Consider the following 14,487-nt stretch of genomic DNA (forward strand, 5'->3'; position numbering starts at 1 on the left):
AGGATAACCAGTGGGACACTGTCATACCGGGGTACAAATTATATCGTAGTGATAGGGTGAATCGGATTGGTGGAGGGGTAGCATTGTATATTAACGAGAGCCTTGAATCAAATAGATTGAAAATTCTGCAGGAAACAAAACACTCCTTGGAATCACTGTGGATTGAAATTCCATGTGCAAAGGGGAAAAGGATAGTGATAGGAGTGTACTACCGTCCGCCTGGCCAGGACGAACAGACGGATGCGGAAATGTTAAAGGAAATCAGGGATGCAAACAAACTGGGCAACACAATAATAATGGGGGATTTCAATTACCCGCATATAGACTGGGTTAATGTAACATCTGTACACGCAAGGGACATAAGATTTCTTGATGAAATCAAGGACAGCTTCATGGAACAGCTAGTTCAGGAGCCGACAAGAGAAAGAAAAATACTAGACTTAGTCCTTAGTGGTGCTCATGATCTAGTGCAGGGGGTAACGATACGAGGGCCGCTTGATAACAGTGATCATAATATGATCGGTTTTGATATTGGCATTGAAGGAAGTGAAACTAGGAAATCAAGTACGCTAGCGTTTAACTATAGAAAAGGTGATTACGACAAAATGAGAAAAATGGTGAAAAAAAGACTGAAAGGAGCAGCTCGCAGAGTAAAAAACTTGCATCAGGTGTGGATGCTGTTTAAAAACACCATCCTGGAGGTTCAGGACAAATATATTCCACGTATTAGAAAAAAGGGAAAAAAGACTAAACGTCAGCCGGCGTGGCTAAACAGTAAGATAAAGGAAATCATTAGAGCCAAAAAACAATCCTTCAGAAAGTGGAGAAGAGAACCAACTGAAAGTAACAGGATAGATCATAAGGAATGCCAAGCCAAATGCAAAGCGGAGATAAGGAGGGCAAAAAAGGACTTTGAGAAGAAATTAGCGTTGGAAGCAAAAATACATAGTAAAAATTTTTTTAGATACATTAAAAGCAGGAAACCGGCCAAAGAGTCGGTTGGGCCGCTGGACGAAAATGGTGTTAAAGGGGCGATCAAGGAGGACAAAGCCGTAGCGGAGAAATTAAATGAATTCTTTGCTTCGGTCTTCACCGAGGAGGATTTGGGGGGGACACCGGTGCCGGAAAGAATATTTGAAGCGGGGGAGTCGGAGAAACTAAACAAATTCTCTGTAACCTTGGAGGATGTAATGGGTCAGTTCAGCAAGCTGAAGAGTAGTAAATCACCGGGACCTGATGGTATTCATCCCAGAGTATTAATAGAACTAAAAAATGAACTTGCGGAGCTACTGTTAGAAATATGCAATCTGTCCCTAAAATCGAGTGTAGTACCGGAAGACTGGAGGGTAGCCAATGTTACTCCGATTTTTAAGAAGGGTTCCAGAGGAGATCCGGGAAATTATAGACCGGTGAGTCTGACGTCGGTGCCGGGCAAGATGGTGGAGGCTATTATTAAGAATAAAATTGCAGAGCATATACAAAAACATGGACTGATGAGACAAAGTCAGCACGGATTTAGTGAAGGGAAATCTTGCCTCACCAATCTAATGCATTTTTTTGAGGGGGTAAGCAAACATGTGGACAATGGGGAACCGGTTGATATTGTATATCTGGATTTTCAGAAGGCGTTTGACAAAGTGCCGCACGAAAGACTCCTGAAGAAATTGCAGAGTCATGGAATCGGAGGTAGGGTATTATTATGGATTAAGAACTGGTTGAAAGATAGGAAGCAGAGAGTAGGATTGCGTGGCCAGTATTCTCAGTGGAGGAGGGTAGTTAGTGGGGTCCCGCAGGGGTCTGTGCTGGGTCCGTTGCTTTTTAATGTATTTATAAATGACCTAGAGATGGGAATAACTAGTGAGGTAATTAAATTCGCCGATGACACAAAATTATTCAGGGTCGTCAAGTCGCAGGAGGAATGTGAACGATTACAGGAGGACCTTGCGAGACTGGGAGAATGGGCGTGCAAGTGGCAGATGAAGTTCAATGTTGACAAGTGCAAAGTGATGCATGTGGGTAAGAGGAACCCGAATTATAGCTACGTCTTGCAAGGTTCCGCGTTAGGAGTTACGGATCAAGAAAGGGATCTGGGTGTCGTCGTCGATGATACGCTGAAACCTTCTGCTCAGTGTGCTGCTGCGGCTAGGAAAGCGAATAGAATGTTGGGTGTTATTAGGAAGGGTATGGAGTCCAGGTGTGCGGATGTTATAATGCCGTTGTATCGCTCCATGGTGCGACCGCACCTGGAGTATTGTGTTCAGTACTGGTCTCCGTATCTCAAAAAAGATATAGTAGAATTGGAAAAGGTACAGCGAAGGGCGACGAAAATGATAGTGGGGATGGGACGACTTTCCTATGAAGAGAGGCTGAGAAGGCTAGGGCTTTTCAGCTTGGAGAAGAGACGGCTGAGGGGAGATATGATAGAAGTGTATAAAATAATGAGTGGAATGGATCGGGTGGATGTGAAGCGACTGTTCACGCTATCCAAAAATACTAGGACTAGAGGGCATGAGTTGAAGCTACAGTGTGGTAAATTTAAAACGAATCGGAGAAAATTTTTCTTCACCCAACGTGTAATTAGACTCTGGAATTCGTTGCCGGAGAACGTGGTACGGGCGGTTAGCTTGACGGAGTTTAAAAAGGGGTTAGATAGATTCCTAAAGGACAAGTCCATAGACCGCTATTAAATGGACTTGGAAAAATTCCGCATTTTTAGGTATAACTTGTCTGGAATGTTTTTACGTTTGGGGAGCATGCCAGGTGCCCTTGACCTGGATTGGCCACTGTCGGTGACAGGATGCTGGGCTAGATGGACCTTTGGTCTTTCCCAGTATGGCACTACTTATGTACTTATGTACTTAAGTACATAAGTACATAAGTACATAAGTAGTGCCATACTGGGAAAGACCAAGGTCCATCTAGCCCAGCATCCTGTCACCGACAGTGGCCAATCCAGGTCAAGGGCACCTGGCACGCTCCCCAAACGTAAAAACATTCCAGACAAGTTATACCTAAAAATGAGGAATTTTTCCAGTCCATTTAATAGCGGTCTATTTCTTATGTAAGAATAAAGAAATACAATAAGTGAGGTAAACTTGAAAACAGTAAACTGAAACCTAATAATAGAACTACCATGAAACAGTATAAAAAATACACACATTTAACAGCACTGGAATTCTGGTGGACCTATCAACAAAATAGGACAAGAACTGTTCACCCCAGACATTATCTGTTCTTAAGGCAAGGTTTGTTTTTCTCCTGTTTCTGCACTGTTCAGCATTCCACTGATCAATCATGTGCACATTCCTTTGCAAGGTCTCAGCTTTTTACAAGCCTCCTGTAGTTTTCCATTCTTTTTCTATACAGAACGCAGATAAAGAAACACATAAATATTTGGTATTAAAAATAAATATAGGATCAGTTAATGCAGTAGCCTGAGAACCCGGGGAGCTGGGTTTGAATCCCACTGCAGCTTCTTGCGACTCTGGACAAGTCACATAATCCTCCATTGCCCCAGATACAAATAAGTACCTGTGTAAAGCATTTTGATTGGAACCCCAGAAAGGCAGTATATCAAATCCCATCCTGTTTCCCTACGGGCAGACTGGATACACCATACAGGTCTTTGTCTGCCATTGTCTACTAGGTCCTGTCACTTTTCGGTAGAGCAGTACAGACAGGAACAAGCAGGTAGACTCTACAGGTCAATTACTCTGTTAAGGGACAGGTGTAGGTGTGGTTAGGGGCGGGATTTGCAGGATCTCACTTTGGCAAAAGTTTGCAATTGCATTAAACTCATTTGCCTGTACCTTGCAGCTATCACTGACAGTAAGGATGCCGAGATCCAGGTTAGTGAGCTCAGTTTGTTTAAAAAAAAAAAACCCAGATATTCTGTAGCTCTTTTAGCTAGAGGAAAGGGTGACGTGTGAGCTTTTTTTTCTAGATGGTGCTTATTTAATGGCTGGGTGGAAGCACTTGTATTCACTCTCATGGTGAATGCTTCCTTTTGTGTTTCTGCTTTACATAGGCTTAAAAAAAAAAGAGAGAAAGAAGTCAAGAAACTGGCTATGATAAAAAGAAATAAGAGCAGCATGTCCCAGACATAAGAGACTCAAGAGGTCCGGGATCAAAGAAAGAAAACAGGGATCCTGGAGAAGAAGCAAAAGAGTCTAGTATGAGAGACTTGGGTGGGGAGGGAACGAAAGAAAATACAAAACCAAAGGGGGAGAGAAGGATTAAAGATAGTCTGTCCCTTTATCCATTATTTCTTCCTTGCTTTCCTGACCACTACCCGGTGCTAAAGTGCGATGCCTGATTCTACTGACGCTTTCTGACCAGTCTCTGAGGAATGAGACTATATACTCTCTCTCCTACTTTCTCACCTTCCTTTCCCTTTTCACGCCTAGTGTATATTTTTGGTGATTTTGTATTGAACTTGAATGTATCACTGTTGGATGTGCTATTTTTTTTTTTTTGCATAAAGATAATTTCCCTTCTATTAAACATTTTTGTCTCCGTAAACTGATATGCTAGTGGAATATCAAATGAAATGATTATGGGTAGCTGTAAGTGGCAGGAAAGTCAGTCTCATGTGAGAACAATGCCCAAGAAATTCAAGTGGGATAGGGAGAAGATCAAATTTTGACCCTTTTGTAAGGGTTTGTAAATTCCCACCCTGTTCCCACCAGTGGTCCAGTCTACATCTCCCAGCGGCCTGGCCAGTTTTTATATAAGCAGAACAGCTGCAGCAGAGGTTTAAAAACCCAAGTGGAAAAGCTGTTTTTTTTTTTTTTCTGGTGCTGTAATGAGGGAGTGGGAGGAGCCCCTGATGTGTTCAAATTTACCAGAATTGTGTAACAGTGTTCGTTGAGTGAAGAAAAGGTTTCTCCGATTCGTTTTAAATTTACTACATTTTTCTTCAATCAACGTGTAATTAAACTCTGGAATTTGCTGCCAGAGAATGTGGTAAAGGCGGTTAGCTTAGCGGAGTTTTAAAACAGTTTGGACGGCTTCCTAAAGGAAAAGTCCATAGACCGTTATTAAATGGACTTGGGGAAAATCTACTATTTCTGGGATAAGCAGTATAAAATGTTTTGTACATTTTTGGGATCTTGTCGGGTGTCTGTGAGTGTGACCTAGATTGGCCACTGTTGGAAACAGGATGCTGGGCTCGATGGACCTTTGGTCTTTCCCAGTATGGCAATACTTATGTACTTATCGATGCTGTCATCTGTTCTGTTCCAGAGTTTAATTACACTACTACTACTTAACATTTCTAGAGCGCTACTAGGGTTACGCAGCGCTGTACAAATTAATAACTAAGGACGGTCCCTGGTCAGAAGAGCTTACAATCTAAGGGACGAAAGGTCAAGTTGGGGTAGTCTAGATTTCCTGAGTAGAGGTGTTGTGATTAGGTGCCGAAAGCGACATTGAAGAGGTGGGCTTTGAGCAATGATTTGTGTAATCAGTTGGGTTGGTTGTGAGCCCTTGGGCCCTGGCCGAGGCCAGCAGGGTGCCGACCCAGGCCAAGGGGAGACCGACCCACCACCGCACACCCCAGCTACACAATACCCCCTAAGCTACCCCTCCCCACTGTCCCTCAGGAAGAAGGGAAATAGGCATACAGGCGGGCCTCGCGGCCGAACCGGAACCCACGCAGACAGAGCCACTCGTGCGAGCCTCACGGCTGAACTGGAACCCAATCACACACAGGGAGGGGTGAAAGAACCCAGAGGGCCCCAAGAGGCCAGACACACGCTGAACACCAGCAATAGGGCAGCGGGGGAAACAAAGGACCAGAGCGGGCCACGCCCACGCAGGGGACTAGCGCAGGACAGGGGAACTAACACAGCAACCCCCCCCCCACCAGGGTAGGAGCCCCAGGCAGAAGCCAGAGGAACCAAACACAAAAGGAAGGCAGAAAGCCCTTGCCTCAAACCCACTGTAGACAGAGGCACACAGAACACAAAGGGTTAAGCTTGTAGAGCCAGCAGAGAGAGAGTGCCATAAATCAACAAACAATCCGAGAGAAGCTTCCCCTCCCCAGAGGGAGTGCGGACACTGGCAGAGGCAGGAATACAATACACACAGTACACAAAGGGTTAAACTCACTGAGCCAGCAGGCCGGGACACTGGGAAGAGAAATCCTTAAAACAAGCAAACAAAGGAGAAGGCTCTCACTCAGCCCAGAGCCCCGGAGGCTGAGCAATGCCCAGCCCCCACTAAACAACCTAATAAGTAACGCAAAAGCAGAGAAACTCCTCAGCTGCAGGCTAAAGTACTATCCCCTGACGTCAGCACAACCCCTGGCAGCCAATCAGAAGAGACATCCCCCCTCCCCCTCAGCCAAACCAGCAGAATCATAACAATTTGAAGATGGGAAGGGAGGGGGCCTGGCGTATGGGCTCAGGGAGTTTGTTCCAAGCATGGGGTGAGGCGAGGCAGAAAGTTGAATGAAGAAAAATTTTCTTTGATTCGTTTTAAATTTACTACATTATAGCTTCATCGCATGCCTCCTAGTCCTAATATTTTTGGAAAGTGTAAGCAAACGCTTCACATCTACCCGTTCAACTCCACTCATTATTTTATAGACCTCTAACATATCTCCCCTCAGCCACCTTTTCTCCTAGCTGAAGAGCCTTAGTCGCTTTAGCCTTTCCTCATAGGGAAGTCGTCCCATCCCCTTTATCATTTTCGTTGCCCTTCTCTGCACCTTTTCTAATTCCACTATATCTTTTTTTTGAGATGCGGCGACCAGAATTGAACACAATATTCAAGGTGCGGTCGCACCATGGAGCGATACAAAGGCATTATAACATCCTCATTTTTGTTTTCCATTCCTTTCCTAATAATACCTAACATTCTATTTACTTTCTTAGCCGCAGCAACACACTGAGCAGAAGGTTTCAATGTATCATCAACGACGACACCTAGATTCCTTTCTTGGTCCGTGACTCCTAACGTGGAACCTTGCATGATGTAGCTATAATTCGGGTTCCTCTTTCCCGCATGCATCACTTTGCACTTGCTCACATTAAACGTCATCTGCCATTTAGCCGCCCTCCCAGTCTCGTAAGGTCCTCTTGTAATTTTTCACAATCATCCCGCGATTTAACGACTTTTATTTTACAACATTTTTATTAGTGACACTTCAATAAAATACATGCTTGACCATATATATACAGCCTCACAGGTACAAATGTTCATAAAGAAACTTTTTTTTTTGTTAAGCTAATACAGAGTGCCAACCAATTATCACATTTTATCCCCTTCCCCCTCTTTGATAGGAGGGATGTCCCCATGTCATTTACGCATTGCTTTAGTAGTGACTGTACATGGAATTCTCAAACAGATTATGGATCTGAACCTCAGGTAAATATTTGAAATTTTCTTGCAGTCAATACCAGAGGCTCCATACAATCAGCAATTGTGTGGCTATTATCTTCATCTGCTCGCTGTTGGATGGACAGTATGTAAACCATATACCCTGATAACTATGAAACTGTGTCCTATATAGTCTTTAAACCTTTATTTAGTAAATCTATTGCGAATCTATAATTAAACAAACAGGTTTTCTAATAGCCAGTTGTTTAGCAGTCTGTGCATTGTGTTGTTTCTACCTGTATGCCATCAGATTACATGCAGTTTGAGTACACACTAACCTTTGGCCTTATTGATTGTGGCAACAAAGATTGTCAGCCATAATGAACATGGTATACAACCAGCATCTTAGTGTTTTCCTCTTCCAATTAAACCAACACTCAAAGGAACTTTTATAACAAATTAGCAAATGAACACTCCTTATAATGCTCCTACCCCCCCATCCCTTTACCCCCCCCCCCCCCCATTATCCCCTCCCTCCTTGAATCTCATCAAATGTGTGTTTCTAAAAATAAGGTCATAAATATGTATCTTTGACTGCTTCTCGGTTATAACGTGTTAAGTACAAGACTCCGTCCTCTTTGGGTTAGTATGTCTAACAATGGCCCCCAAAGCTTTAGAAAACGCGCCTTACGGCGGCATGAACCTTTAGCCTCCCTTGCTTCCCATGTCATCAGTTGATGTGTCTGGTTTCGCCAATGCCAATAGTCAGGAGGTTTATCTGAAGTCCAAGATTGTAATATGCATTTTTTTGCCACCAGACATAACTTTCGACATAGAAGTGTCTCATCTGCTGTTAAACCCCGGAATGCACCTGGGCAGTCCAATATCAATTGCAGAGGAGTACCCACTATTCTACGTGATATCAGTGAAGTCATAAAGTTTACTATCTTCCGCCAATAGCTCTGAATCATTAAACATTCCCAAAATGCGTGGTAAAAAGTGTTCTCCACAAGATTACATTTCAAGCATTTTGGTGTAAGGATTCCTCCCATTCGGGACAATTGAGCTTGTGTGATATAGGCTCTGTGTAACACCCTGAATGCACATTCCCTATAATTAGCTCCACTGATTAGCCGGGGAATACTTTTTATGTAGGCTTCAACATCCCAGTTAGATAAATCCGCTCCTGTATCTGCCTCCCACCGCCGACGGAGCTGAGTCAACCCCACTCGCGGTGTCAGGGTCCACAATGTCTTCTGGAGCTGCGAGATTGATGGGGCTTCATCAGAGATATCATCAAAAAATTTTCGGATTTTCTCCCCTAAATGAAGTTTTAATGCCTCCCCATCCAAGGATTGAATATAATGCTTCATCTGACCATAGCTAAAAATGTACCTCCAATTTCCCTCTAGTGTGAGTTGTCCTAGGGATTTCAAACTTCTTTCTGCATCTAATATTGTTTCCAAACGTATAAGGCCTTTTTCCTCCCATTGTATAAAGACTGGATTTTCCAACCCTGGTGGGAACATCGGATTTCCCCTTATAGACAAGTAGAGGAGTGTGGTAGCCGTGTTAGTCCACTCTTAAGGTTATCAATAGAAATCAAACAAAATAAAACATGGAAAAGAAAATAAGATGATACCTTTTTTATTGGACATAACTTAATACATTTCTTGATTAGCTTTCGAAGGTTGCCCTTCTTCCTCAGATCGGAAATAAGCAAATGTGCTAGCTGACAGTGTATATAAGTGTATATAAGTGCTTGAATGTTCTCACTTATATACACTGTCAGCTAGCACATTTGCTTATTTCCGATCTGAGGAAGAAGGGCAACCTTCGAAAGCTAATCAAGAAATGTATTAAGTTATGTCCAATAAAAAAGGTATCATCTTATTTTCTTTTCCATGTTTTATTTTGTTTGATTTCTATAGATTCTACATGGAATGTTGCTATTCCACTAGCAACATTCCATGTAGAAGTCGGCCCTTGTAGATCACCAATGTGGCCGCGCAGGCTTCTGCTTCTGTGAGTCTGACGTCCTGCACGTACGTGCAGGACGTCAGACTCACAGAAACAGAAGCCTGCGCAGCCTTCTACATGGAATGTTGCTAGTGGAATAGCAACATTCCATGTAGAATCTCCAATAGTAGCAACATTCCATGTAGAATCTCCAATAGTAGCAACATTCCATGTAGAATCTCCAATAGTATCTATTTTACTGTCATAGTAATGCTTGAATGTTTTCACTTATATACACTGTCAGCTAGCACATTTGCTTATTTCCGATCTGAGGAAGAGGGGCAACCTTCGAAAGCTAATCAAGAAATGTATTAAGTTATGTCCAATAAAAAAGGTATCATCTTATTTTCTTTTCCATGTTTTATTTTGTTTGATTTCTATTGATACCCTTATAGACAACAATTCTGATATACTCGGGTTACCCCCCAGTTTCTTTGCCAAGCCTCTCCACGCTGCTTGTAGAGGCAATAAAAGTATACAATGTTTCAACCTCTGTGGCAATGAAATGTTTTCTATATGTAGTAGGGTGATCAAGTCGTAGGGGCTAAAATAAGCTTTCTCCAACTCCAGAGGTGTATGTGTGTGTGAAGAGAAAACCCAATCTCTCACCACCCGCATCAAACTAGCAAGGTTGTAATATTGCAAATTAGGGAGACCCAATCCTCCGTGTTGCCAGGCTCCCAGCAAAAAGTGCATCTTGAGCTTAGCTTTCTTTCTTGCCCAACAGAACCGCCCCACTAATTGATAGAATTGTTTAATGTCTTTTTGAAGTAATTTCAGCGGCAAAACCTGCAGGACATATAACCACCTAGGTAGAATTACCATTCGAATAAGGCTAACCCGACCTATCAATGGCAAAGGTAAGGCCCTCCAGGTGTCCAGCTGTTGCGCAGTATGATTAAGCAACCGAGTGACATTCAGCTTGTATATATCCTCCATCTGAGCTGTCAGAAGAACTCCCAAGTACCGAAATGAGCCTTCTGCCCATCTCAAAGGAAAATCTTCTTTCCAAAAAAATCGGGTAGTCATAGGGATAGCCAGAGCTTCCGATTTCTCTAGATTAAGTGTAAAACTGGAGTAATCTCCAAATTCTGCAAAAACTTCTAAAAGATCCGCAAGAGACTTACGGGGACTAGTAAGAGTCATTAATAAATCATCGGCGAATGCCGCGATTTTAAATTCCGCCTGTCCAATCGTTACTCCTCTAATAGTCCTATTTGAAATTACATCCCGGATTAGAGGATCTAGATAAAGAGCGAAGAGCAACGGTGACAGTGGGCACCCTTGTCTAGTTCCTCGACTAATCTTAAAATTCTCTGACCATGTTCCATTTACCAGGACCCGTGCTCGAGGAGAGGTATACAAGGCTTGAATTGCTTGCACAAACCAGCCAGTAAATCCGTATTTAGTGAGGACAGAAAACAAAAAGGGCCATTCTACACGATCAAACGCCTTTTCAGCGTTGAAACTGATCAATAATGCATGCGATTTAACAACTTTTAATAACTTTGTGTCATCAGTAAATTTCATTACCTCACTAGTTACTCCCATCTCTAGATCATTTATAAATATGTTAAAAAGCAGCGGTCCAAGCATAGACCCCTGGGGAACCCCACTATGTACCCTTCTCCATTGAGAAAACTGACCATTTAACCCTACTCTCTGTTTTCTATCTTTTAACCAGTTTTTAATCCACAATAGAACACTACCTCCTATCCCATGACTCTCCAATTTACTCTGGAGTCTTTCATTTAGATATACAGCAGGTCAGTGCCCATAGTGGGAATGAGGTGCTGCCGAACCATATGAACCGTTGCCTTTCTGTTAGGATCTGAACCAAGCAAGTCCTGTAACATTAATATCTGTTTCTGCTAGTCATACTAGCATGATATCATGATTGATCTATTTATTTATTTATTTATTTATAGCATTTATACCCCGCTCTTCCTGCTCAATAGCAGGTTCAGTGCGGCTTACAATGTATGGGTACAAGGTGTCACAGAGATAACAATGTATGGGTACAAAGTATCATAGGGTAATACAATGTATGGGTAAAAGGTATCACAAAGATAAAACAATTGTATAGAGAAGGACAGGAGGAGATGTGGGGGGAAGGATTGAGACATGTTTAATGTTAGTGGTGTGGATTGGGGTTGTATATTAAGTTGGGTCGTGTGGATAGGCTTGTTTGAAGAGGTATGTTTTCAGCAGCTTACGGAAGCGTAGATTTTCATTTGTTGTTCGGATGAATCTTGGTATGGCGTTCCAAAGTTGGCTGCCTATGACGGAGAAGTTGGATGCATAGTAGGTTTTGTATTTGAGACCTTTGCAATTAGGCAGGTGAAAGTTGAGATATGTTCGAGAAGATTTGGACCTGTTCCTGGCTGGAAGGTCGATTAGATTGGTCATGTAACTTGGAGATTCTCCGTGGAGGATCTTGTGGATCAGTGTGTGGACTTTGAAGTTTATTCGTTCTTTGATGGGGAGCCAATGGAGTTTTTCCCGGAGAGGTGTGGCACTTTCAAACCGTGATTTACCAAAATTTAGTCTGGCTGCCGTGTTTTGGGCAGTCTGGAGTTTTTTTTTTAGGATTTGGGCTTTGCAACCAATGAAGATACTGTTGCAGTAGTCGGCTTGGGTGAGTACTGTGGATTGTACCAGATTGCGGAAAGTTTTTTGGGGGAGGAATGGTTTTACTCTTTTCAATACCCACATCATGTTGAACATCTTCTTCGTCATGGCCTTTGCGTGAGGTTCTAGAGTTAGGTGGTTGTCTAACGTTACTCCTAGGATTTTCAAGTTGTCGGATATTGGACAGTGTGAAAAGCCGCTGAGAAGTCTAACAGTGCTAACACCGCGGCAAATCCCCTGTCTTGGTTTCTGTGAAGATCATCTAATAGGGATCCAAGGACCATTTCTGTTCCATAACTGGGTCTGAATCCAGTTTCCCTCTTCTAGCCAATCGCTGAGTTGAACACAGACTGTTCAATAAGTTTTCCTAGTAATGGGATGTTAGATCTGGCTGGTAACTATCAAGCTTGTCCTGGTCAAGGTTGTTTTTCTTGAGCAAAGGACATACCACTGCCCTTTTTAATGCTGTTGGTAGTTGCCCATTACATAAGTACATAAGTACGTAAGCATAAGTACATAAGCACTGCCAGGCTGGGAAAAAACCAAAGGTCCATCAAGCCTAGCACTCCGTCTCCGACAGCGGCCAATTCAGGCTTCAAGAACCTGGCAAAATCCCAAAATTTAATAACGATCAATGGATTTTTCCTTCAGGAATCTGTCCAGACCCCCTTTAAACTCAGCAAGGCCAGCTGCTGTCACTACCTTCTCCGGCAATGAGTTCCAGAGTCTAACCACGCGCTGAGTAAAGAAAATCTTTCTCCAATTTGTTTTAAACCTACCACATTCTAATTTCATCTTGTGTCCCCTAGTTCTATTATTGTTAGAAAGCGTAAACAAACGCTTCACATCTGTCCGCTCTACCCCACTCAAACTTTTGTAGACCTCTAGCATATCACCCCTCAGCCGCCTTTTCTCCAGGCTAAAGAGTCCTAGCCTTCTTAACCTCTCCTCATAAGGTAGTCGTCCCATCCCTTTTATCATTTTCGTCGCCCTTCTCTGCACCTTCTCCAATTCCTTTATATCTTTTATGAGATGAGGCGACCAGAACTGAACACAATACTCCAGGTGCGGTCGCACCATGGAGCGATATAACGGCATTATAACATCCTCATGCTTGTTTTCCATCCCTTTTCTAATAATACTCAACATTTTGTTTGCCTTCTTGGCCGCCGCAGCACATTGAACGGAAGATTTCAACGTCCTATCCACGATGACTCCCAGATCCCTTTCTTGATCTGTAACTCCTAAAGCGGAATCTTGCATGACATAGCCGTAATTCGGGTTCCTCCTTCCCACGTGCATCACTTTGCACTTGTCAACGTTGAACTTCATCTGCCATTTGGACGCCCAATCCCCAGTCTCACAAGGTCCTCTTGTAATCTTTCACACTCCTCCCGCGACGAGACGACCCTGGATAACTTTGTGTCATCTGCGAATTTAATTACCTCACTAGTTACTCCCATCTCAAGGTCATTTATAAATATGTTAAAAAGCAGCAGTCCCAGCACAGACCCCTGAGGTACCCCACTAACTACCCTTCTCCATCGAGAATACTGACCATTCAACCCTACTCTCTGCTTCCTATCTTTTAACCAGCTCTTAATCCATAATAATACACTGCCTCCGATCCCATGACTCTCCAGTTTCCTTTGGAATCTTCCATGAGGCACTTTGTCAAACGCCTTCTGAAAATCTAAATATACAATATCCACCGGCTCCCCTTTGTCCACATGTTTGTTCACCCCCTTGAAAAAATGCAGTAGATTTGTGAGGCAAGACTTCCCTTCACTAAATCCATGCTGACTTTGTCTCAGACTCTCAGTAGCCCATGCTTTTGTATGTGCTCCATAATTTTATTCTTAATAATAGCCTCCACCATTTTTCCCGGCACCGACGTCAGACTCACCGGTCTATAATTTCCTGGATCTCCTCTGGAACCCTTTTTAAAAAGCGGCGTTACATTGGCCACCCTCCAATCTTCCGGTACCACATCTGATTTTAGGGATAAATTGCATATTACTAACAGTAGCTCCACAAGTTCATTTTTCAGCTCTATTTGTAATCTCTCTTGAGCAGGGACTGTCCTTCCCCATGTTTAAACTTGTACAGCGCTGCGTAACCCTGGCAGCGCTATAGAAATGCTAAGTAGTAGTAGTAGTAGTAGTAGTAGTAGAAATAAGAATAATAAACCTTATAAAAACAGCAAGGCTATATTTTCTCATGTTGATCCTGTAGAACTAGTCAGTTTACAAACGAAACAGAAATACAAAGGTGCAGACAACAATAAAACTGGAGAAAATATTTATTCACTCAACATGTATTTGTTGCCAGAGAATGTGATAAAAGCAGTAACATAGGCAGGCTGCATACCCTCTCGCCCCCTTCCCCTCGCTCTTCCCCTTAATGCACTCACAGATCAAGCATGAGACAGATTTTCTTTCTGGGAATAAATGGCCACAGCTTTATTGAAAACACATGAAACAATCCCTAGGAAGCACCCGAGCCTTGGGTGGG

General features: G+C 42.9%; 1 protein-coding gene across 3 annotated transcripts in view; it reads left to right on the forward strand.

The window, feature by feature from the left end:
• The first annotated feature begins 3,534 nt into the window (after window positions 1-3,534).
• B4GALNT2 (beta-1,4-N-acetyl-galactosaminyltransferase 2) overlaps window positions 3,535-14,487 on the forward strand; it is a 177,382-nt gene continuing 166,429 nt past the window's right edge. Inside the window, exon 1 of one of the 3 annotated variants that reach the window (XM_030221269.1) lies at window positions 3,535-3,848. In XM_030221269.1, coding sequence (XP_030077129.1) covers window positions 3,835-3,848 — 14 coding nt within the window. In that variant the 5' untranslated portion in view covers window positions 3,535-3,834. The remainder of the gene's footprint in view (window positions 3,849-14,487) is intronic. The other 2 variants (XM_030221268.1, XM_030221267.1) reach the window with 2 other exon arrangements.

This window comes from Microcaecilia unicolor, chromosome 12, assembly GCF_901765095.1.
Source record: "Microcaecilia unicolor chromosome 12, aMicUni1.1, whole genome shotgun sequence".
Taxonomy (NCBI): domain Eukaryota; kingdom Metazoa; phylum Chordata; class Amphibia; order Gymnophiona; family Siphonopidae; genus Microcaecilia; species Microcaecilia unicolor.